This window comes from Zootoca vivipara, chromosome Z1, assembly GCF_965207765.1.
Source record: "Zootoca vivipara chromosome Z1, rZooViv2.hap1.1, whole genome shotgun sequence".
NCBI lineage: Eukaryota > Metazoa > Chordata > Lepidosauria > Squamata > Lacertidae > Zootoca > Zootoca vivipara.
Genome location: NC_142583.1, coordinates 10,459,688 through 10,484,808, shown reverse-complemented (window position 1 = coordinate 10,484,808; position 25,121 = coordinate 10,459,688). Strand labels below are relative to the sequence as shown.

At 44.2% G+C, this 25,121-nt stretch overlaps 2 protein-coding genes across 4 annotated transcripts in view; one reads left to right on the top strand and one right to left on the bottom strand.

Moving 5' to 3' along the window:
- Nucleotides 1-3,619: 3,619 nt before the first annotated feature.
- On the bottom strand, nt 3,620-8,849 carry SMIM20 (small integral membrane protein 20). 2 transcript variants are annotated; one of them, XR_015947238.1, is made up of 5 exons: nt 8,687-8,849; nt 8,007-8,044; nt 7,724-7,749; nt 5,172-5,228; nt 3,620-4,200 (listed from the first exon to the last, which is right to left on the bottom strand). XR_015947238.1 is itself a non-coding variant. In XM_035113858.3 (3 exons), exons 1-3 carry the CDS (start codon nt 8,793-8,795, stop codon nt 4,163-4,165), a joined length of 204 nt encoding a protein of 67 aa, XP_034969749.2. In that variant the 5' UTR covers nt 8,796-8,849; the 3' UTR covers nt 3,620-4,162. The 2 variants fall into 2 exon arrangements, 1 of the variants encoding a protein (XP_034969749.2); XM_035113858.3 differs by lacking the exons at nt 7,724-7,749; nt 8,007-8,044.
- Nucleotides 8,850-15,655: 6,806 nt separating this feature from the next.
- Nucleotides 15,656-25,121, top strand: part of SEL1L3 (SEL1L family member 3) — a 40,915-nt gene continuing 31,449 nt past the window's right edge. The window contains exons 1-4 of one of the 2 annotated variants that reach the window (XM_060278937.2): nt 15,656-15,887; nt 17,558-17,968; nt 20,244-20,370; nt 23,784-23,905. In XM_060278937.2, the coding sequence (XP_060134920.1) occupies nt 17,698-17,968; nt 20,244-20,370; nt 23,784-23,905 (520 nt within the window). In that variant the 5' untranslated portion in view covers nt 15,656-15,887; nt 17,558-17,697. Of the gene's footprint in view, nt 15,888-17,400; nt 17,969-20,243; nt 20,371-23,783; nt 23,906-25,121 lie in introns of both variants that reach the window. The other variant, XM_035113502.3, reaches the window with a different exon arrangement.

Genomic DNA, 25,121 nt, shown 5'->3' with positions numbered 1-25,121 from the left:
TGGCAAGGCAAAGGAAGGCTTGGCAGACCCAGCCAGCTAGTCAAACGTCTGAATTTGGAGCTCAGTTCTTCTACCAATGACCGCCATGGTACTACTTCTGTCCTCCCCTCTGCTATTCCGGAGGGAAGATAAGTTGTTAAAAGCCCTATCATGAACACAAGCGCCCCTGCAATTCTGGAGAGGTCAGTGACCCATATCCTCCTGCACGGCTCTTTATATCAAGATTTGCCGGAAATCTTTATCCAATTAAGCCTTGGCCTTCTACTCCTTTCCAAACAAGATGCATCTATCACTCTCAGTGTGGCCAACATCTGTGCTACAGCAAGCCAAATTCTCCAGGAACTGACCTCAGACCTTCTGGAATTTACCTTTGAAGTTCATGGCATGATTACATCTTTTAAAATGTTGATGCCCTATTTATTTAACTCTATGCTACTTCTATTTACTTTATCCTTTTTTATTGTTCTTCACACTTGGATGTGTTTTATGTGCCTCTTATCTTGCTTCTTTAATGCTGGTCATTGACTTCAACAATAAAGATTTGGTTTGATGGTGCAGCTCCATTTCTTCCTGCTAGCTCAACCCATTGCATCAACGGCACCGAAGTCCGCTGCAGTTCCTAAAAAGCTTAGAAGCACCAACTTCTCAAATAAAGTGTGACCTTGCTTTAGCAAAACATGTTATTGAGCTCAGCTATAGCACAGCAGAGGCCAAATACAGCTGATTTGGGTTTGTGTCTGCCGATGCAGCGGTATAATTGATGTCAGACTGACTGTACACAGTTCTGAGAAAAATGGAAGTTAATCATTGCTAAAGCACAATGCAAGAAAGCTCCCACAAGTGGTTCTGGGACAAAAACAAATACAAGCTAAGCAAGCGATATATTTTCAGCTTTCAGCCTGTTAATCTGAACACATCTTGGGCCAAACATGCTTATCTTACCCCTCAGATGTACTGCTGTGTATCAGACTCAGAGCCTGAACACCAGCAGTTGTTACATATATTCTTATGCAAAGTTTTGCGCTCATGGCTAAAGAAATGTTTTTTTTTCTGGAAATTTACTTGTGGAAGGTTACAAAAGCACACCACTGCATCCTTGTTGCATAGAATAGAAGCACTCTTCTGTGGATGACTCACTCGCATAACAAAAACCTGTTGTTGCTGCAGTTGAATAATGAACATGCCAAGAATGGGCCAAATACACCTTCAAATATCTATTGCACCTAGTGAGAAGCATTATTAACAAGAGAACCTTTTCCATCAGCTTTTGCGTCCGACACCTCTGAATTTTCTTGTTAGGATCAAAAGGGGTGACAAATGTATTTAGAATGACATTTGCTTTTACTTTCATTCAAAGTATTACGGTACTTGCTTTTTCATAAAACCTTTATGAAATACAGTACATGTTAAACTGCGAGAGACACTGCACACACCTTTGTAATTCAAGAAATCTTTAATAAAAATATATTTTTTAAAAATAAAACCTTTATGAAGAGTTGGTATTAGCTGGCAATGTGTATACTTTATCTGTGGTTGCTTTCTAGAGATCCTGTATCGAAGTCATTGACAGGCACTGGTAATCAGCTGCAGAAAGCTTCACATCCATAAGCACAGATGTATAAATGGAAAGCAGTCTTTCCCAGCATAGTCCATTCAACAGCAGTGTAATGGTTGAAAGACAGTTAATTGGGCAATGTACATTTGGAAGCAAGAAAGATGGCACTGGGAGCTGTTCCACCTGACGTGTCCAGACAAGTTATGTTCCAGTACTGCCTTTGTGTTTTTATTACTGGATTTTAATTTTACTTGGAAGGATTTACATCCTTAATGGCAGGAATTCATTAACAGCATCTGCTTTCCATGATATAGAGAAAATAGGGGTGGTTGACTTTTGCTGCTCAGCTCCCCAAGGGACTGAGCCCCCTAAGTCCAGGATCAGGCAGAGATGAATGGATGGAGGCAGAAAGCAGTGAAAGCAAGACAGCTCTTTATTTTTCTGTTGCAACAGAGTTCCCTCACCTCCTAGCAAGGAGGCAAGAGACCCAGAACCAAGAAGAAATACCTATATTAAGGGTTTGCATTTTGGCATGGAGGACATCCCCTCTACAGTCAGAAATTACATCACACATAAGGTAGGGTCGCTGTGGCTCAGGATTTAGCAAGTTTTACATAGTTCCAGACAGTTTACAGAGAACATTAGCATTTGGTAAGACAATCAGGATGTCTGTCAGACATCCCTCAATGCAGAGCATCTGGGCAAAAATGACAATGGAGATTCATAGATATAGGAGAGGAATCCATTCAGGAAGTTGTCCTGGTTGCTATCTGCCTACCTGTTCTCAGGCAAGGGGGATTAAGGAGGCAGAGGAAATATTTAGTCTTTAGGAGAGCCAAGATGTCTTTTGGATTGCTCTCCTGTACTATTTTAGACATGTGGTTTATATACTTATGTATGTGTGTTTACCTTGTGCAATTATCAACATTTATTCTATAGTTAAGACCTCAGAATTCCTTTAACACATGCACAGCTCCAAGGTTCAATTGCCAGCATCTCCAGGTAGGGGAGAAAAGACTGTATAAACCAGCCTCTTATTATTATCTAGGAATGGTCAACTAGTAAAATATACCTAGCCTCCAAAGCAATTTGTCCATAGTAGCCCTACTAAATATTTAGTAAAGGTTTTGGAAATGTTTTCAAGCAATAAGAAATATAGCTCCCACACTTTAATACTGCATCAGGGTGTATGGGGGGGTAGGGGAGGGGTAGTACCTCTGGGTTGGGGACAAATCATGCTCCTTCTAGGGTAGTTTGTCCACCTTTGGTCCCCATCCTGCACTTGACTCTCAACCTGTGGCTCCTAGAAGCTGTCAGCATGAGACAGTGGCCACACCCTTGGAAATAGTTTGAAGTGGGTGGCTAAACCAGGTGAGGGTAGCTGATAGGTCTCAAACCCTAAGTGTGTTATGGACTTCCCCTGCATGTGAATACAGGCTCTGGCAGATTGAGCGGACAAGGCCAATAGTGGGTCCAATGGTCAATAAAGTGGTTTCTGCACGTGCCGTAGAGGGAAGTTAAGGGGCAGATGGAGTTTGTTAACCCAGGAAAGTTGCTCATCTAGAAAGAAAATTATGGTCCCAAACCTTTGCTGCTTGTGGGATATCTTCAAGAGAAGGCTCAGGAGTAAACCCTATACAAATCCAGAGTGGAGTCCCTAAAATGGCTGGATGGCACCTTGTACACCTCCTTCTGGCAACTCCTGCAGTCAAGCTGTGCCAAGCATATTGCTCTGCTTAGACTCAGTTGCCAACAATACTGCATCTCATTTGAATTTTGTATCTAACTGGTTACTCATTTGTCAGATTATATGGTTTATAGGGACAAGACACTTATTATTACAAGGTGTCAACTGACCCATTTGGATGTCAGCTTGTGCAGCAACATATATTTATGACATATGGACCACTGTCTGGACACTAGAGTGACCTTTGAGAAGATAGTAGTTGGCTATTTCTGCAGTTTCAAATTGAAACCAGGTTAGCAGAAAAAATTAAAAGCATTGCCAAGTTTTCTATGAAAAGAACTACTTACAGAAGTTCCAGGAAAAGACAAAAAGATATGTAAAGTCATTCAAAAGATTTATATACTAGAAATGCACTCAAATCTTTACTTTCGAACAGCAAGTTTACACATTAATAAGTTATCTGAAATTGAGTTTTTCTCTTAACAACAACAAAAATCCATGAAAACTGAACTGCAGTACTACAGTTTAGTTCAACACAAAATGTTACAATCAATGTACATAATTTAAAACTCTCTCACACCTCATTAGTTCCATAATCTACTCTGGTAATGTCTACACTACATTCACCAAAGCAATTCTCCTTCATTCCTCCAATGAAGAAAAAGGCAATTATTCCATTTGCTTAATAGAAAACATTCAGTGCAGCGTTTTCTACTACATCACTGGGGGGAAAGTGGGCTTTATCTCTTGAGAGCCAGCAGCTGCTACTGCTCTTTATGTAAAGTGATATTATAAAACAATTTCACGTGTGGAGTCCTTTTTCTGCATGATCTTGGTTGACTCAAAGAACTACTGTAGGTGCATCACTGATGGAATAAGGGAAAATACATTCATTGGTGAGATCCCACCCAATGAAGTCCTTACTTTCTTCCAAATGGATCAGACCATATTTTTAATCCTTTGGATAAAACAGGAGAGATAAAAAAGCATTTTAGAAGGCTGTTGTAATGTCAATAAATGTATGTATTCTCTACAACCTAGCTTCTCTGCATGAAGTTATACATGTGAGTACATATAACAACTGGACAAGGACCATGTCTGAAGAGATTCTGAAACATGGACTGTGATCTTCTTGGTCCCACATGCATAGGACACCATACAGATGTTATCAAGTCACTGAGAGCTCAAGGAGAATCAATAGGGTTTCACACCCCATGTTTCTCCTAATGAAAGTCATCCATCAGGGCAAACAAGACTTTTTCTGTGCCAAAACTAGGCGTGAATGGAGACTGAAATGAGTCACAATAATCTGCCTCTTCTGAATAATTTGAACATCTTGAGCATCTTGCTCAAGAAAGGGGTATTTTTGACTAAGTTGTTGCAATTGAGAACACCAGTTGGAATATTGCTCATTCAAATAGATACAGTGACTTTATTACCAGAATTATATGAAAGAAAGATAGAACAGTATTTTCAACAGTTCTTCTGAGATCAAAGGTAATTTCTTACAGAATTTCTTGCACAGGCATATTAGTACAGAATACAATGTTCTGGACCTTGTGTGAAGGGAACCTGTGTGTATCCATAACTCTGCTTCTCACCAAAATACTTAAAAGCTATGGTCCAATCTTTGTACAATAACCTCTGCTTGTAGCTGAAAGGTGGAACAGAGTGAAAAACACATACAGGTGCCCTTCTATTTGAATCACAACATGCATACTTTTTATTGAAGCATTCATATCCAGTTGCATCTTTTTTTATATGAAACAGGCTCACCTTGTACTTGTCTAAGTAATCTTTTTAGAAACGTAGAAAAGGTCATTTGGATGAATTCCTAAATTAACTCCTTTGCATGTCAACTTCTTTGGAATTGGAACACAGTATTAAGATATACATAAACACAGCTCAACTAAGCATTTAGAGCTATACCTGTAGGCTGAACATCTTCTTGTATAACACCAGCTCGATTTATTGCTTGCTCCTTTTCTGGTAAACAAAAAACATTACAGTAGGTAAGAAAGTACATTTATCCCTTAGTGTGGGAAGAAAATGATGGACACCAGCCTGCTCAAAACACCCATCTACCTCAATCGCTATTTCCAAAAGAATTTATGAGGCACTTTTCTGACTCAAAACTGCCCCTCACCCGGCCCTTCCAACCCCTTCCTCCTCATCCTGCACAAGATGAAGGGCAACTATCTGCAGTGGGGAGCGTAGTCTATTGTATAGACTCCCCACAAGTTTTAGATGTGCCTCCTCTGAAGGCATGTAATTTTGCTCCATGTTCAGGGTAACAGAATGATCCTATCGCACAGGCAGACACAGTAAAATAACTTTAAACCAATGAAGCTGGTGAGAAAGAGATAAGGGCAGAGCAGTAAGTTGATCAAGGATGCAGCCTCCATTATATGTACCGGTAGGTATTTTGGCCCCACAAGTATCTTTCATTACTTAAGGTATTTATTGCAGCACACAGCTTGAGAATTACTGGTTTAAGCACCAACAAATACTGGATTTTTACCAAGGTGGGCAGGAAACATTTAAATCATAGTAAATGAAAATGCTGGGAAAATATTTTTAAATCAGATAACAAAGTAAAAGGAAAAAATGGGCCAAAGAGCCTGAACTGTGTACCATTACTGCTTTGCTTATCTTCAACAATTAATCATCTGACTCTGTTTGTAACAGAAAGGAATATCCACATTAGGAACTGTAACATTCTTGTGTCAGATACAATGTTAAAGTTTCTGAACAACTGTTGGATATTCACCCTCGTGTTACTTATTATTCCTTATCACCATCTTTCCAATGTATGCCTTCTTTCTTTAGGAGTCTCTTCCCCCCCCCCCCCAAATTAGGGAGCAAGGAAGAGAAAGTCAGGATGGTATTATACTGTATGTACAATTCATTTCTACAATACAGTACTATTATTAGTATACTGAGGCTCTGGAAACAGACTGCCTTAGTCAATGCTCCCTCTGCTGGTTTTATAATAGAAAGCACTGACTGTGCAATTTGCCCATTTTATTTTTAATAAAATTACTTCCAGAGCTGAACTACACATTTTAATCATCATGGATTAGAATTAGAGAACAGAAAAACACAAAGCATATTCAGTTTGTTATGTTGAACGACTGAAATACCTTCTCCCCACTCACATACCGTCGAACCTCTACTTACCACCGCCTCTTCTTATGGTCCTTCCAGGTTGCAACCACGGCAAACCCGGAAGTAACTGGTGGGTTTGCCGGCGTTCGTGCATGTGCAGGAGCGGCGACCGCCATTTGCGCATGCACAGAAGTGGCGATCGCCGTTCGCACATGGGCAGAAGTGGGCAATCGCTGCCTGCGCACAATGGCGCCTCTCCCAGCGACCCGTTTTGACCTCCAGACGGACCTCCAGAACGGATTATGGTCACAAATAGAGGTTCCACTGTATAGAGAGCATGGTATGATGAGTATGGGTACTAGTCATAAATGCTGCATCAGAATTGATGCTTTTGAATTGTGGTGCTGGAGGAGACTCTTGAGAGTCCCATGGACTGCAAGAAGATCAAACCTATCCATTCTTAAGGAAATCAGCCCTGAGTGCTCCCTGGAAGGACAGATCGTGAAGCTGAGGCTCCAATACTTTGGCCACCTCATGAGAAGAGAAGAATCCTTGGAAAAGACCCTGATGTTGGGAAAGATTGAGGGCACTAGGAGAAAGGGACGTCAGAGGACAAGATGGTTGGACAGTGTTCTCGAAGCTACGAACATGAGTTTGACCAAACTGCGGGAGGCAGTGCAAGACAGGAGTGCCTGGCGTGCTATGGTCCATGGGGTCACGAAGAGTCGGACACGACTAAACGACTAAACAACAACAACATAAATGCTGCTGCTTCTGTTTGTGTACTTAATATATGAGAATCAATTCCTGAGCACGACAGTCCCAGCTGCACAAACCAAAACGGTCCTAGTAGAACACCACCCCAAGGAAATACTGTGTGGTGCCCCCCTCCTTCAAAAGGAATGATGATATTTATTTGGACTGCTCCCACATCCCCATCAGTTATTGGGAGGAACACACCCACTTTCATGCTCAAGGAATGCACAAGCATTTGCACATGTTGGAAAGGGGGTGACCACGATTCTCCCTAGAGATGCATGCACATTCATTTTTCAATGACTGCACAGTTAAAGTGACGAATTTCATAAGTGAATGAGCTTTGCGGTATTAGCACCTCGGAGAGAGCTTTCCTATTTCCTCAAAGGCAAAGCTTCTTTGGTCCACTAAGTTGAGATTTGAAGTTGTATCTTAGGTGATGGCAAACATGACACTTGAACCATCAACATCCTATGCAGGCTGATGCTCTTTTCATTATAGAATTTACTCAGAAGTAGATTTATGACGTAATTCATCTAGGATATTGGGGGTTTTTTGTTTGGTTTTTTAAAAAAAACAAACAAACAAACAAACAATAAAGCAATTATATTACGTACTAGAGACGCCCATTCACTGTGTTCACAAGCATAAGGCTTTTTTCTTTTCTTTTCTAAGGGCAGGAAGAAAAAAAGCCTTATAGGCTGTTTTGGGGACCATCTCACTTGCGTTCCCCAAAGAAGCCAATTTCCACTGTAACTCGGGCCACCAAATACCCCACCCCACAAAACACAAATCTATGTGTGGTATGTTCTGTCCTCTACAACACCCGGGGGGGGGGGTTGTTTCCATTGAAATAATAATGCTTTCCATTGACTGAAACAAAAAGGTAACAAAATCAGAGAGCTGTGTTTGACTAAATTGTAGGCGGAGTAGATTCACTGAAATAATAATAGCAAATATTAGTGTTGTTGTTATTATTTTTATTATTACAGTACAACCCTACTTTATTATTATTATAATATTATTATTGAGGGGGAAATCTACAACCCTACTTTATTATTATTATGAGGGGGGAGATCTACAACCCTACTTTATTATTATTATTTACTGAGGAGGGGAATCTACAACCCTACAACCCACAAAAGCAGAAATACTTTTTTATTTAAAGGATCAAACATCCCCTCAGCTTTCTGAGCACCTGGATAGGCTTTTCTATAATAAGAATTCTTGTCAGCAGGCGGCTTAAAAAAAAAAGGACAGCGAAGGCGCCTGCCTGATTTCTCAAGAGGCAGGGAGTCCCTCAGTTCTCTTCATAGCGCCCAAAGCGGCTTGCCATCCAACCATTCCTTGCACCTGGGTCCGTGACAAGACCCTCGATCTCGGGTTCACATGTGCAGCTCTGCTCCCGTGTCAGGTAAAGCGGAGAGCGGGAGGGGGAGGCAAGAAAAGGCCGCTCTGAGGAAAAGCTGCGCGCGCAGCCAACGGCCGCTTCCCATTTCTTAAGATTCGAACAGGGGCGGGACTCCGGCCAAGCGGCAGAATGCCGCGCGTGCGCAGAATGCGCTCCCCGCTCGACTTACTGTACTCCTCGAGGTGCGTCAGGGGCCGAAAGTAGATGGGATAGAAGGCCGCCCCCACCACGGCCACGAAGCCGCCGAAGATCAGCAGCGTGCGCGGCACGCGAGCCATGAGGAGACGCCGCGGAGCCGAGCACGACCTCTCTCCCCTTCCGCCCTCGGAGGAAACTCCTTCTGCTTCCGGGAGCGAAGAGCGGACTCGGAACAGAGGAGCAACGAGTTCCCTTGACTGCCCCCTGGCGGCGGCGGATGGAAACAACCCAAGTCCGCGAAACGACATGCAGACTTGCCACCTAAAGTTGCCTTAGCTTGCAGGTCTCTGGTGCAACGATTCTAATCACAGGGGACCTTGGAAATTCTCCTCTTATTTTGGGATGCAACTATTGTGGGATTTCCAGAGGAGGAAATAAAAAAAGCCCGTGGCATCCTCACTAATGCATATTAGTAAATTTGCCCTGGGCGCACGTTTCTGAAGGGCGCATCCATGATCTAGCCAGACTCCCCACAATCGATGCACAATCGCTCTTTCTGCCCTTGGTAGAAAGCGATGGCAACATATTGGAGCAGCCCTGAGCATATAAATGCTTGCTGCTCCTCTGGGAGGGGAAGCTGCTGTCCCTCTGGCCTGATCCTGCAGGCTCTTCTATCCAAACAAACCAGAATGAACACTCAGTTTTCCCAGCACCTTGATAAATAAATCGATGTAGGAGAAGCCTTTCACTAACTTGCTAAAACTAATGGCACTGTCTTAAATTGAAAACCATTTCTGAAACAGCAAGCAGAGGCGTAGCCAGGATCAAAACTAGGGGGGGGGGCAAGCCATGGTCGTTCAGGGGCGGGGCCAAGGCACGGAAGGGGAGGGGCCACGAAGTGGGCGGGGCTAAAGGGCCAGCGGGCCTGATGATATTGTGGCGGCAGCAGCAGCGGCCACCTTGTGCTTCTGGGGCTGGTAGCGTTGGCGGCTACCCTGCTTGGCTAGAGAGGACGGGAGGGTCGGGCAGGCGAGAGGGGGTGGCAGGGCGGGCGAGGGTGAGGCAAGACATGGCCGCAGCCACGACGGCTCCGAGGCATTGCTGCATATCAGCATAATATTTCAACCATGGTTCAAGCCCCACCTTAGGAAAAAAATCCTGCATTGCAGGGGGTTGGACTAGATGACCCTTGTGGTCCCATCCCACTACAATTTTATGATTCTATTGATATATTACCATAGCATATGCATCATTCTGCTTTCTTGAATTGTTCTACTCCTAGGCATAGCATCCAACTCCTAGAGGCCTAGGTGCCCCCCCAATTACTGGTAAATACCGTATTTGAAAGAGTCATCCCCCCATGTTGATGGGCTTTCTATGTGGGGCTTATCTGCCCCCCCCGTATTTTATTAAGGATGGAAGAGGGAGGGAAGGAAGGAAGAAATAGAGAGAGAGATAACTCATATTTGTGGGTGTCTCTGGATGACGCTGTGATGCTGGAACTCTGCAGCAAGAGGACAGGAGGGTCGGGCAGGCGAGAGGGGGTGGAAGGGCGGGCGAGGGCGGGGCAAGGCATGGCCGCAGCCACGACGGCTCCAAGGCGTTGCTGCATATCAGCATAATATTTCAACCATGGTTCAAGCCCTACCTTAGGGAAAAAATCCTGCATTGCTGCGGGTTGGACTAGATGACCCTTGTTGTTCCTTCCGACTACAATTCTATGATTCTATTGATATATTACCATACCATATGCATCGTTCTGCTTTCTTGAATTGTCCTACTCCTAGGCATAGCAGCCAACTCCTAGAGGCCTAGGTGCCTCTCCCCCCCCCCCAATTACTGGTAAATACCGTATTTGAAAGAGTCATCCCCCCATGTTGATGGGCTTTCTATGAGGGGCTTATCTGCCCCCCCCCCCGGTATTTTATTAAGGATGGAAGAGGGAGGGAGGGAAGGAAGGAAGAAATAGAGAGAGGGATAACTCATATTTGTGGGTGCCTCTGGGTGACGCTGTGATGCTGGAACTCTGCATGTACAGGAGCCTTGTAAGCAGCTTTCTCTCTGCTTGATTTACAGCAGGCACGTCCAACAGGTAGATTGTGATCTACCAGTAGATCACTGGTAGGTCACTGGCACCCCTAAAAAAAGCTCACCCAAAATTTTCCTCCTCCCTCAAAAAAGTTGAACTATGACCTGAAGCCCTAAACAAAAATGGGCCTCCCTCCCTCCTAAAAGAAGCTTCCCTTCCTTTAAAAAAAACTCAACAGCTTTGACCTGAACCCCCCAAAAGGGGGTAGATCACCCCCAGTTTTAAACTCTGAGTAGATCAGAGTCTCTTGGGAGGTGGCCACCCCTGATTTACAGTATACAGATGCAGGAGGAGGGGCAGACTGGAACACCAATGCTTTTTATAAACATCACTGTGTCTGTCAAAGCTACAGCCTCCCCCCTTTCTTATTCACTTCTTTTTAGCCTTGCAGAGCCACCTTAGTCAAATTGAATCCTCTGAGTCTGCACCCTCATTAAATCACCAATAGAACTCTTAATGCTCCTGAATGCTCATTAACAACTCCCACTTAAGAACAATAGGGTGAAATGGTCAGTTATCGAATCTTGCCTGGGGATATATGCTCCATTGTCTTAACTGCTTAACTACTGGTAGCCACTTTGCTTTATTTATTTGATGTGTTTTTGTTACTGCTGTGTCCCCCCCCCCAGCAAGCGAAGACTTAGCTGCTCTTGCTAAAGCAAAGCCCTTTCCACTTCAGTTTTTGGAGGGGAAAAGTGCTGGTTAGGGTCTGTAAAATACATTAATTTTTTTGCTTCTAGGGGGGGGGCAGCTGCCCCCTCCTGCCCCCCCTGCCTACGCCCATGACAGCAAGCACGTGTTTTGTTTGCCTTGGGGGGGGGGGACACACTCCCTGAGCCAAGAAAAGGGGGAACGAAGGACCAGTAGGTTTCCTCTGGGGGACCAGCAGATTGCAGGCTGTTGTTCCCCAGGTTTTTTTCCCCCCCTGCGGTTGGCGAGGATTCGTTTTCAGAGCAGATCTTGCCCTGCTGGAGGGCAGGGGAGTGAGGGGAACAGATGCAGTGTTATTGTTATTATTTATTGAATTTATATATCACCCTATACCCAGGGGTCTCAAGGTGATTCACAGAATAAAATCAAGATATAAAACCACAAAATGCCTAACATATCGCAGCACACATATCGCAGGAGAAAATGGATAGGCAAGCTGTCTTTCAGTGAACCTTGCCTGCCATTATTTGTCTTCTTCATTGGGGAATCATCACAACCTATAAGCAGCTGAGGAACCCCAGCATATGCCAGAACACACTTTGACAAGTCACTGTTCTATGCTATCTCCCCCATTTTAAATTTTACTGTATATTAAATGTCTGTGGGGCGGGGATAATGGGAATGCACATTTTAGGGTACACAATTGCAACATTGGTTGTTTTTGCAGCTGGGGGGGGGGCTGCTTGAAGGGCATAAGGCCAGGAATATGAGAAGATTGCTCCTGTGGTGGAATATGGTTGCATTTCCTGCTCAACCGGTTCAAGCCTCTCATAAAGTCAACTGAGGCTGGATAAAATCTTTTCAAGGGGAAAATCTTTTCTCTTTTACTACTTCCCATCACATGAAAGGGAGTGATTCCTTTTTTTTAACATTGTTTTCTACTTTAGTTTGATACTTGTCCTCAGTTTGATGAAAAATCTAAACAGAGAAAAATCCAGAACATACTACCAAATATGGCACATTATTCTTTACACTTAGAGCTAAATCAGACGTTGTAGTGCTTGATGTGAACAATATCTCCTGCTTTTAATAATAATAAAACCCACAAGAGAGGGATCACTAAGGAGCCCCTGGGGGGCTTTAACCCCTCTGCACTGTTTCCCTTAATTAAATTCCCCATTGTTGTTGTTTAGTCGTTTAGTCGTGTCCGACTCTTTGTGACCCCATGGACCAGAGCACACCAGGCACTCCTGTCTTCCACTGCCTCCTGCAGTTTGGTCAGACTCATGTTGGTAGCTTCAAGAACACTGTCCAACCAGCCCCATATCTGCTGCTATTTGCCTTGCAGGGGAAAACATATAAAGCAGTTGCTCATATGGTTTCTATCGCAGCTATGGTCTGCCACAGCTCTCTGTGTGTGATGATTTAAACAGCAAAAACATTGCAAGGAAAGGTTAAAAATACCTCCCTACAGCCCTACTGCAAATTCTCTTTCCTCCTCTTAACAAATCTCTTGCATTGTGTCTACCGTGTTTCTCCGAAAATAAGACACCGTCTTATATTTATTTTTCCTAAAAAAAAAACCCACACTATGGCTTATTTTCAGGGGATGTTTTATTTTTTTCCTCCTCCTCCTGCCATGGCCGGCATTGCTGCTGCTGCACCCATCACTATGTCTTATTTTCGGGGTATGGCTTATATTCCTTGAATGCTTAAAAATCCTGCTACGGCTTATTTTATGGCTACGGCTTATTTTTGGAGAAACAGGGTAGCCTGGCCCTTAATAGAAGGACTGGCATTCTGTTGTTTCCTTATGGAAAAATAGTCATAGAATCATAGAATTGGAGAGTTGGGAGGGGCTTTGATCTGGATCTTGAAGACATGTGTAAATGTGAGTGGTTTTTAAAATGTGGTTTGCACCTGGGGGGAAAGAAGAGCATCACACAAGGAGGAGATAGTTCACACCATACGGCATAACTGTCTCCCTGTTTTAAGTTGTGTTCCCATTCCGGATATTCTCACAGACCAGTTTACACCTCAATAAAGAGTTGCAGGTCTGCGATTGGAGGTCATCAGCGGACAAAACCGCTCCTTCAGCTAGGAAACACATCCAGGCAGGTTAACCCTGGAAACAAATGGATTGTGAAGCCTAGAGGCTCTTATACAACATCCATAAGATGCTCTGGCTGGGGTCCTGCTGCAACTCCACGATGTGCACATATATCCCAGCTCCCTTGTTTACAAGAAGCACAGCCTTATTTTCCAGCACCTCCCTGGTTTGGCTATCACTGAGTCACCCTGTTGCTCCATCTTCCACAGTGCTGTCTATTCTGACTGTCAGCAAATGCCTTTCCTAGCCCCGCTATGTGAGACCCCCTCAAGTAAAGGTGCCAGATCTCTCTCTTTTTAATTTAAATTTTTATTTATACTTTTCAGTTTATACATTTCACTGATTTTACAATCATTTTGACATTTTGAACCTTGACTTCCTTCCCCTTCTTTCTGCGGTTCCTTAAATTTATTTTTAATACCTTCCGCATATCCAAATTAACTTAATGTCCTCATTTACTCATCTTCTTTAAATATATACTCTTATGAAACTGCAGGTTATTACAATAACCCTGTCAATATTTTTATCCGTTTACTATTTATCTGTAAATATTCAATAAACAATTTCCATTCTTTTATAAAGAAAAGTTTGTTATCTTGATTTCTCTTTCTTCTGGTGAGTTTTGCCATTTCTGCATATTCCATAAGTTTTTGTATCCATTCTTTGCTGGGAATTTTGCTTCTTTCCATTTTGGGGTGAGTAACATTCTTGCTGGTGAAGGTGCCAGATCTCGAACATGGGACTTTTCTGCACCCCAAAGCATGGTGTTTTAGCACTGAAAAGCCACAACCCTCCTTTGTAGCTCTTCGGGGTTCATGATCTTCATACGGATCTCTGAAAAACTTAAAATCTCTGAATGGCTGGGAGAGGCACCTTTAATTTTCCACACGACCATCCTGGGCACACTCCCTTGAGGAGAGGCAGCCCAGTGGGACTTAAGAATGATCAGCATACTATTAAACATCTCCATGCGTGTCATTCCTTAGAACAGGCATCCCCAAACTTCAGCCCTCCAGATGTTTTGGACTACAATTCCCATCTTCCCCGACCACTGGTCCTGTTAGCTAGGGGTCATGGGAGTTGTAGGCCAAAACATCTGGAGGGCCGCAGTTTGGGGATGCCTGGCTTAGAACATGGGTAGGCAAACTAAGGCCCGGGGGCCGGATCCAGCCCCATCGCCTTCTAAATCCGTCCCACAGACGGTCCAGGAATCAGCATGTTTTTACATGAGTCGAATGTGTCGTTTTATTTAAAATGCATCTCTGGGTTATTTGTGGGGCCTGCCTGGTGTTTTTACATGAGTAGAATGTGTCCTTTTATTTCTGGGTTATTTGTGGGGCCGAGGAATCTCTGGGTTATTTGTGGGGGCGAGGAATTCGTTCATTATTATTTCCCCCCAAAATATAGTCTGGCCCCCAAGGTCTCGGGATCTGTGGACTGGCCCCCTACTGAAAAAGTTTGCTGACCCCTGGCTTAGAAGAATAAAGAAAAGGGCTGCCATCGGCGTACCAACACCCTTAGCTTTAGAAGGGACTCCATTGGTCATCTAGCCCAACCCCCTGCAATACCAGGACTGGGCAAACTATAATTCGCGACAGTAATACAGGAGGCACAGAAAAAGATTTTTCGATTTGCCACAGGGGTGCTGTAATGTCTCAGGGAGTTCTTTGGGGGGGAGAGGGAGGGGATCCAACCCATTAATACAATGGAATGAGACTTGGTAGCCACCTGCCAGAGGTGCCAACTTGAACTAAAATATTGGGAAGGGAGCAGGTAAGCCTTGCCTCGCATAATCGACCACAAGACGCAGCGCCCACACGCCATTTGAATGGCACTCGGAGGGGGGGAACCCCCCTCGAATATTTTATGGGGGGGGCGAAGGGACCTCAGCCCGAAAGAGTTGGCTCCTATGCCACCTGCCATGTCTGATCTAGTTGAGATTACTGCATTGCGCGGGGTTGGACTAGATGACCCTCGGGTCCCCTGCCCAATTAGCAAGGATTCTCAGTCGCCCCTTGACAGCTGGTTGCAGCCACCCGGCGGCGGCGGGGGGGGGGGAATCCTCTGCACGCGCTTAGAGGCACCATCGGGGTTTTCCTTTCGCCGCCGTGGCGCGCCGAGCCCAAGGCGCACCTGCCGCGCCCGGCTGGCTCCTCCTGCTTCCTCCTCCAAGCCGGAGGCATCGCCCGCCAGGAAGCCGGATCCGTGTCGCAAACAGAGCCACACACCCATCTCGCTCCGAGACAGGGTTTCCCGGCTCGGCCAAGTCACCCCCGAGGAAGAGGAGGAGGAGAAGCTGGCACAGCTATGGAGAGCGCCGTGGGGCGCACGGTGCGTCTCCGGGCAGCTGCCGGTTGCCTCTGCCTCCTCTGGCTGCTCCTGGTGAGTTGGCTCCTCGGGTCTCCTGCCACGTGGGTGCTCGCCTGGGGGAGAGGGGGGCAAAGTTATTGTGCCATCGGTTTTGGGTGCCTGGCGCCCACTTCATTTCCTCTTCTTCCTTTTTCGCCAAAGTTATGCCATCGGTTATGCCGATCGGTTCGCCAAAGTTATGCCACCCACTTCTTCTTCTTCTTCTTCCTCCTCCTCCTCTATATTTTTTATTACATTTTCTGTCTTACAATCTAAAATACACATTTTACATCCTTAAAATATCAATGAATTCCCTTCTTCTCTTTCCATGGTTCATTTTACTGTACATATCAGCAGTGCCTTTTTTTCTGGGGGGACACAGACCCCTAAACATTTTGTGAATCTAAGTTTGGCCGCATTGAGGGGCAGTATTTCAACATGAGTAGGAAAATGAGAGTACCCCTGAAAATTTTTTAAAGAAAAAAAGCACTGCATATCAGAAATCCCTACATGTTTTACAAAAACTATAGCATTCCGCATTCCATTATTGCATCCATCAGAACTTATTTACACTGTTGAATTTATCTTAATGCTGCCAGTGGTTTCAGCTGTACACAACTATTTCCCATATATTCAATAAACGTTTTCCAATCTTCTTTAAACGTATGTTCTTCTTGTTCTCTTATTCTATATGTTAAGTCTGCAAGTTGTGCTTATTTCTTCTTCTTCTTCTTCTTCTTCTTCTTCTTCTTCTTCTTCTTCTTCTTCTTCTTCTTCTTCTTCCTCTTCTTCCTCTTCTTCCTCTTCTTCCTCTTCTTCCTCTTCTTCCTATTCCCCTCCTCCTTTTTGAAACCAATATTTTATTGTACATTTCCCCCAAAAGCCATAGCACAGCAATATAGTTGTTGTTGTTGTTGTTGTTGTTGTTTAGTCGTGTCCGACTCTTTGTGACCCCATGGACCAGAGCACGGCAGGCACTCCTGTCTTCCACTGCCTCCCACAGTTTGGTCAAACTCATGTTAGTAGCTTCGAGAACACTGTCCAACCATCTCGTCCTCTGTCGTCCCCTTCTCCTTGTGCCCTCAATATTTCCCAACATCAGGGTCCTTTCCAGGGAGTCATCTCTTCTCATGAGGTGGCCAAAGTATTGGAGCCTCAACTTCAGGATCTGTCCTTCCAGTGAGCACTCAGGGCTGATTTCCTTCAGAATGGATAGGTTTGATCTTCTTGCAGTCCATGGGACTCTCAAGAGTCTCCTCCAGCATCATAATTCAAAAGCATCAATCCTTCGGCGATCAGCCTTCTTTATGGTCCAGCTCTCACTTCCATACATCACTACTGGGAAAACCATAGCTTTAACTATACAGACCTTTGTTGGCAAGGTGATGTCTCTGCTTTTTAAGATGCTGTCTAGGTTTGTCGTTGCTTTTCTCCCAAGAAGCAGGCGTCTTTTAATTTCCCGACTGCTGTAATTAAAGTTCACTTTTGCATCAGTTGCCCTTAAATATTAAAGAAGTTAACGTATGGCATCTCCCCCCCCCCTTAGAAAAGTGTGCCATCTTTTGGAAAGGAGACATTGCTGACAACACCTGTCACTCCCCAGCCCAAACCTGATGTATTTTATGAAGATTTCATTCATCTGAATGTTTTGAACAAAAGAGTTCTCAACGATACTGAAATCTCCATTGACTATTTATGCTCAGAACCTTGCACTGTTACTATAGAAGCCATAGCGTCACTGGAATTCAGAACTGCTGTGTCCGTCTATAAGGAGAGGTGGGAGAACGACAAGCATCTCCACACCACTAGAAACAGAACTGTGAACTTGAAATTTCCAAACAGCATGGTTTTCAGAGATGACTATTTCATCAGACGCTCCATCATCGTACACACAGTGATACTATATGCTTGGATTATTCACAAACAAAGAGGGATGCCCCGTGGTAAACAAAAGGAAGGCTACTTGCAGGCTATTGCAAAGGACTACACTTTGCTGGAGTCCGTTCCACCTTTCGAACGTCCCTACAAAGAACACCGAGTGTGTATGAAATGGAGCTTGGAATATACCTGGAGGCTCCAGGCAAACATAATGCGTTGGTGTCCTCATGAGAATGGTAAGTATTTTTCTTATGTGCACCGGAACAGCACATTGTGTGAATGAATTTGCGAGTAACAAGGTGCTCACCCGGTGGCGTATCTTTGAAATCTGCAGTCTGGACTCGATTGACATTTTGCATGTGGGTTTTTCAGGCATATTAGGGGAGGGCTTAGGGAGTAGAACTGTCTACTGGCTGATGGTGTCACAAAGGTCCTTAACTGAGCATTTCGAGAGCCTTTTCCTTACTGCTTTTCTTAGAGGGATGGGACATCTGGAAGCCTCTGAGTTGAAAGACGACAGATTGCCCTAACAGAGTACAGTCGTACCTTGGTTTTTTAATGGCTTAGTTGCCAAGCGTTTTGGCTCCCAACCGATTGAAAACCGGAAGTGATTGTTCTGGTTTTCGAACGTTCTTTCGGAAGCCAAATGTCTGGCGGGGCTTCCGCAGCTTCCGATTGGTTGCAGGAGCTTCCTGCAGCCAATCAAAAGCCGCGCCTTGGAAGTTGAATGTTTTGGAAGTCAAACAAACTTCCGGAATGGATTCCGTTTTTACTTCCAAGGTACGTCTGTATCTGATCTTCCTCCTTCTCAGTTTTCTGAAGGTATCGCTCCTGCCCACATGAAATTGTTAAAGCCGAGGGCATGTATGTGAATAAACTCCCACTTGCAATATCATAGAGATTGTATATTAGTCAATGTTTCAGATTTATTGGCAAACCAAGTGATGTGAATGATTCTGCATGAGCTTTTAGGCTCCCAAGTTCCCTCTCCTCTCCTTCTTCATGTCTGCAAGGAGAAGATTGGAAGCTTTCATTTGCATTTTTAAACAAACCACTGTTCTCTGTTAACATCCAAACTCAAGGAACTGTGGGTTATTTATTTGATCGTTTGTTTGAACAAGCTAGAATCAGACCTTGGTTTCAGATCCTGACTTGTTTTGAAACTGCCAGGCAGAATGAAAAGGAACTTCACCCTGGCTCTGTAAGAGGGATATGAAAGCAGCTGTGCCATTTAGGGCTCCTCCACACTACAGGTTCAAGAGTTTTTCCTGCTTCCAAGAGGTATTTTGCTTGTCTCGCCACTTCCCTCAGGAAAACCCACTGTTTCCCGCTGAATCGGAACACATGTTGGGGGAAACCAATTGACGTTTGTTCTGATTCAGCCGTAAACTGGGAGAAAGTGGCAGGACAGGAAGAAGCATGAACAAACCCTGGTGTGCAAACAGCAGAACGATATCTCATGCATCTCTACTTGTAAACACTACCAAGAACAAAAATTTGCATTGGAACCTAGATCCCGTAGATAATGTGACTGGAATGGTGCATAAAACTCACCTGCAGTGAAGTTCCAAGCTGAACTCGTGGTGCCAAACCTATTAAACTGCCTGCCATGCGTGATCTCATTAGCAAAGATTTATGAACAATGTAGAATTATATAATTGTAATGGAATGCGGGATTATCTGATGTGGCTTTTCCCTGCCCAGTGCTGCGCTGTGCAACAATTTAGTACAATTATACTGTTTTGTAGGTAGCAAACAAGGCTTACAAAGGCCCACCCACATCTTTCTACCAGTGCAATGTTCTGAATCATTTGGCATTGCTGCTTTGCGATGGTCCAGCCATTGTTGCCTTCATCCTCAGCACTTCATTGCCAGAACAGTTGTTTTAATAAGGCCCAGCTACTGGTGTATTGGGACGCGGGTGGCGCTGTGGTGTAAACCACTGAGCCTTGGGCTTGCCAATTGGAAGGTCAGCAGTTCAAATCCCCGCAATGGGATGAGCTCCCATTGTTCGGTCCCAGCTCCTGCCAACCTAGCAGTTCAAAAGCACATCAAAGTGCAAGTAGATAAATAGGTACCGCTACAGCGGAAAGGTAAACGGTGTTTCCGTGTGCTGCTCTGGTTCGCCAGAAGCGGCTTAGTCATGCTGGCCACATGACCTGGAAGCTGTATGCCGGCTCCCTCGGCCAGTAAAGTGAGATGAGCGCCGCAACCACAGAGTCATCCATGACTGGACCTAACGGTCAGGGTCCCTTTACCTTTTTATCCTATTATAAACTAGGGAGATGTTAAGATATTCTCACCCTAACCTCCGTTATTTACAAAGCAGTTCAATTATATGTCCCGTGTTGCAAAGTTAAGTGTTTTTGCTGTGCACTGGCATAGAAATAGGAGCTGTATATGGCAAGAGGGCATGTAGGCTTCCCCGATCTGGTGCCCTCCCGATCTTTTGGACTACAACTCCCAGCTATTTGCAGTTCCCCGCATATTAAGAATGATTGCATTTTGCAGACGTCGTTGAGATCCTCAGCTTTCCGTACGCCTCCAGTGGAGAGATGACAGGAATTGTGAAGAAGTTTCAGAAATTTGAGAACAGAGAGCTTGAAATAATCAGAAAGCGCCAGAACGGTTACCCAAAGTAAGAAAATTTTAAAACGCCCTAAAAAATAACTGCCTTTGCACTTTTAAAGCATGCATTCTTTCCCTTCCAACTGTCTCCCTCTTCTGGCTGCCTTTCTGTTTGTCGGAATCCTGTTTTGTCATGGAAAATGTCATAAATTATATGGGTGCTGTGGGGCTTTTTTATGCAGTTCCCCTCCCCTGAGGAATCTTCAGTTGGTTCCCTCCAGGTTTTGTATGTTAAGTTCCTCCTGGTGGAGCTTGTGAGACACATGGGGGTGTAACGGATAGAAAGCTTTTTTTTAAAAAAACCATTTATTAGATTTTTACCCCAGATCTTCCTCCAAAGGACCCCGGACTGCCAAACATATCAACAGTAGTACTATCTTAATACTGTACTTGGGTGTGTAGCATGTGAAAGTTTCTTCTTATTTTCAAATTTATTTATTTGATTTTCCATATAAAAATTTATACTCACACCACAACATATTACATAAAAACACAAATCCCCTGGACCTTCCTCCTCCCCATATTGTTAAACCAGGCTTCCTCAAACTCGGCCCTCCAGATGTTTTTGGCCTACAACTCCCATGATCCCTAGCTAGCAGGACCAGTGGTCAGGGATGATGGGAATTGTAGTCTCAAAACATCTGGAGGGCCGAGGTTGAGGAAGCCTGTGTTAAACCTTTCCTACTGCATCTTTTGTAATAATCCAAAAAATATATATCTCCATTACATCCATAGTTCTCATTGCACTACAAGGGTTATTCCAATCCCACTAACGAATTTAACTGTTTACAATGGTTTTTAAGAATTTTTATGAATTTCCCCCATTCCTTATTAAAGTTCTAGTCTTCCTGATTTCTGATTCGTCCGGTCATTTTTTGCCATTTCGGCATAGTTCATAAACTTGGTTTGCCATTCTTCTCTCGTAGGGACTTTGTCTTCTTTCCATCTCTGGGCTAATAACATCCGCGCAGCCATGGTCACATACATAAACAATCTTTTCTGTTCCCTTGGGATTTCAGCACTTAAAATTCCTAAAAGAAAAGCTTCTGGCTTTTTGTAAAGGTTATTTTAAACATTTTTTTCCAATTCATTATATATCGTTTCCCATAATGTTTTTGTTACCTTACATGCCCACCACATATGATAAAAGGTGTCTTCTTTTTCTTTACATTTCCAGCAGATATTTGTACCCGCCTTATAGGTACATTTTTGCTAACTCACTGGGAGTTAAGTACCAACGGTACATCATTTTCATATAATCTTCTTTCAGCGTGCAACATGCTGTACATTTCAAATCCTCTTTCCATAACTTCTCCCATGATGAAAGCTATATATTGTACCCAAAACCTTTCACATGTGAAAGTTTTAGTGTGAGGCTAAATCTTGGCCCGAAAGTGTAATTCATAAGAATGAATGGCCTTGCTGGACGACCAGACCAAAGAATCATCCAGCCCAGCATTCTGCTTCCAAGAGTGGTCAGCCAGATTCCTCTGGGAAGCTCACAGGCAGGATGCAAAGATAGCCAGTGAATGGCAGAGCCAATTGTCAGTGTTAAATGCGCCCCTGGGAGTTGCTATTGACGCAGGTATGGAATTTTGAGGGTATCCCAACACTAACGCTTAAAAAACAACAACCGCCACCATAGCGATCAAATTCTGTATTCTGAAAGCTACCGGATATTTACACTACTGCACCCGGTAGCTTTTTGCGTACATTCTCTCCTTCCTGCAATCTCTACAAGCTGCACCTTTATTTGCCCTGCGACACGTTCGCAGGCGTTGCTCAGTCTCATGGACCGATGACGATGCTGGACTCTGAAAAGGAATTGCCTCTCAGGAAGGTATCGCTGAGCAGCAAAGGATGTTGAAACACACTTCTTCCTCATTGGACCACAGTGGTAAATCTGCCCACCTCGAGGTCCCCAATCACCTCCTGACAACAGGAGAGAGGAGCTGTCAGTTTGGCATCCGGTATTAAGGGGCAGGAATAATAATTTTTTTAAAGTCCTTAAAAATTCACCTGGAAAATTTTGACACACCAGACATAATGGAGCAAATGCTCCATAAGAGTGTTCTAACCTTCATGAGTCAAGATTTTGTGTTTTGACATAACCCAGTGATGGCGAACCTATGACACTCGTGTCAGACATGACACGCAGAGTCCTCACTGCTGGCACGCGCCCCATCGGCCCATTCACGCTGTTGTTGTTGTTGTTGTTGTTGTTGTTGTTGTTGTTGTTGTTGTATTTTTTCCCCCATTTGTTCTCCCGCTCCTCCTACAGCTTGTCTCCACTAGAGCTTGTCTCCGCTACAGCTTGTCTCCGCTGTTAAAACCCGGATCCTTTTTTGTTGTTGTTGTTGCTGGTAGCCAGAAATTGGTTTTTTTAACCCTTTCGGTGCTGTTTTTTTACTGGCGCTCTGGCAGACTATGATTGGGTGTAACAGCGTTCGTTTTTTAACCCGTTCTGTGCTGGGGTTTTTTGGCGCCTTGGCAGACTATGTCAGTGCTGCATGTTAGTTTCAGCGAAGGTATTATTCGTCATTTATTTCTGTTCTCTTCCCCCCCCCCCAAAGTGCAGCAGCTTTGGGGCACCCTCCCAAAAAGCAAAGCAACTTTTGCACCCCCCCAAAAAACCTCCAAAACTTTGGTCAGCAGCTCCCCCCAAAAAGCTCAACAACTCTGGGCACTTTGTGATAAATAAGGGTTTTTTGGTTTAGTTTGGTTAAATAATTAGTTTTTGGTTTATTAAATACAGTTATATATTACAATTATACATTTTTGTTATTTAAACTATAAATATCATGAAATTATGGGGTTTTTTCTCGAAGTGACACACCACCCGAGTTATGCTCGTTTTTTTGGCGAATTCTGACACACCAAGTTCAAAAGGTTGCCTATCACTGTTATATATACAGTACTTCTATGCTTTATGAAGATGGCAGGTGTTTAGCGGTGGGCGGAAACTCTGAACCTGTCTTTGGTTGCCATCATTTTTGCGGCTTTCCTGCTCGGTGTACAGATTTAGCGCACGCAAACCCTTGCTTCCTGCCTGCCATATATTTGTACCGGGAGCCTTCTCAGGAAGATGTACAGCCTCTCTGAGTTCTGCTTCTCCAATCGAGCTGCTGCTTCCCCTTGTGTGCAGACCTGGCTCCCTCGGCTGAACCCATCTCTGCTCAAATGCTAGGCGCAAAGAGCTTCCCTGCCTCTCTTACCCAATCATGGGATTGCCTGAATGTATATGTATGTGTATATACAACTACTTTAATAGGGATGGTCCAAATTGGCTCCTCTTCCCCGCCCCCCTTACTTGCCAGCATAAAATTGTGCTATTTCCACACCGAAGACCAATGAACTGAATATTGTTAAAGTTGTATTTGTTGCCAATATTCTGTTTCTCATCAGACTTTTTTGTTTGTACAGCTTTACTTTTTCGGTCTGGCTTTATTTACTCCGTTACTGCAAAAAACCACTGTGTGGAATACTGTATTTCATTGATTCTGAGGAAATGTACAGTACTCCTGCTGTGTTTCTAACGAATGAAGGTAAGGGGGGGGGCTCCAGACAGAATTTATTATTATTATTATTATTATTATTATTATTATTATTATTATCCCTGAAGGAGCATCTCCACCTCCATCGCTCTGCCCGGACACTGAGGTCCTGTGCCGAGGGCCTTCTGGCGGTTCCCTCACTGCAAGAAGCAAAGCTACAGAGAACCAGGCAGAGGGCCTTCTCGGTAGTGGCACCCACCCTGTGGAATGCCCTCCCACCAGATGTCAAAAAGAAAAACAACTACCAGACTTTTAGAGGACATCTGAAGGCAGCCCTGTTTAGGGAAGCTTTTAATCTTTAAGAAATTAGTGTATTTTAATGTTTCTGTTGGAAGCCGCCCAGAGTGGCTGGGGAAACCATTATTATTGTTATTATTATTATTATTATTATTATTATTATTATTATGCCACTTTATCTTGTTGAAGGCAACCCAAAGCAACTTATAACCAAGACAACCAAATTTAATTTGTAATGCCTTCTCTCAAGTAAATTTAATCCACATCATTATTCAAAATCCTCCCTAGCCTTCAAAGAAGGGCAGTCAAATGGATGGAAAAGGGAACAAACAGGGCCATAGGATTGTATGGGGGCGGGGGGGGGGAAGTATGTGCAAAAGAGGCATTTGATTCTATGGTCCCCCTACCCCTCCGAGCACTCACACTAACACAGAGAGTGGAAAACGGCAGGCTCTTGCATTATACAGACTACTGTAGAGAGATTGAACTGGCAATGGCTGGGTGAATATTCAAGTACAGTGGTACCTCGCAAGACGAATGCCTCGCGCAACGGAAAACTCACAAGAAGAAAGATTTTGCGTCGTGCGAGGGACTCGCAAGACGGCGAGGTTTTCTATGGCCACCGCTTCGTCTTCGTCTCATGGTGCCGCCAGTCCCCCGGAGCCCATAAGAACGCATTGGTTAAGTTTCAATGCATTCCTATGGGAAACCGCGACTCGCAAGACGAATTTTTCGTAGGGCAAATTGAGTCCTGAAACAAATTAAATTCATCTTGCGAGGCACAACTGTACTGTTTTAGTCAAAACACACAAAGGAGGAAGCCTGCACTGTCAAAGGAGAGCCCGCGTCCGACTTTTGCTACATCTACCCTCTAGACCCATGGTTCCCAACGTAGGGCACATGCCCCACAGGGGGGGCAATTTGATTTTTAAGGGGGGCAATTTGAGAATGAGCTATTAACAGTTAGTTG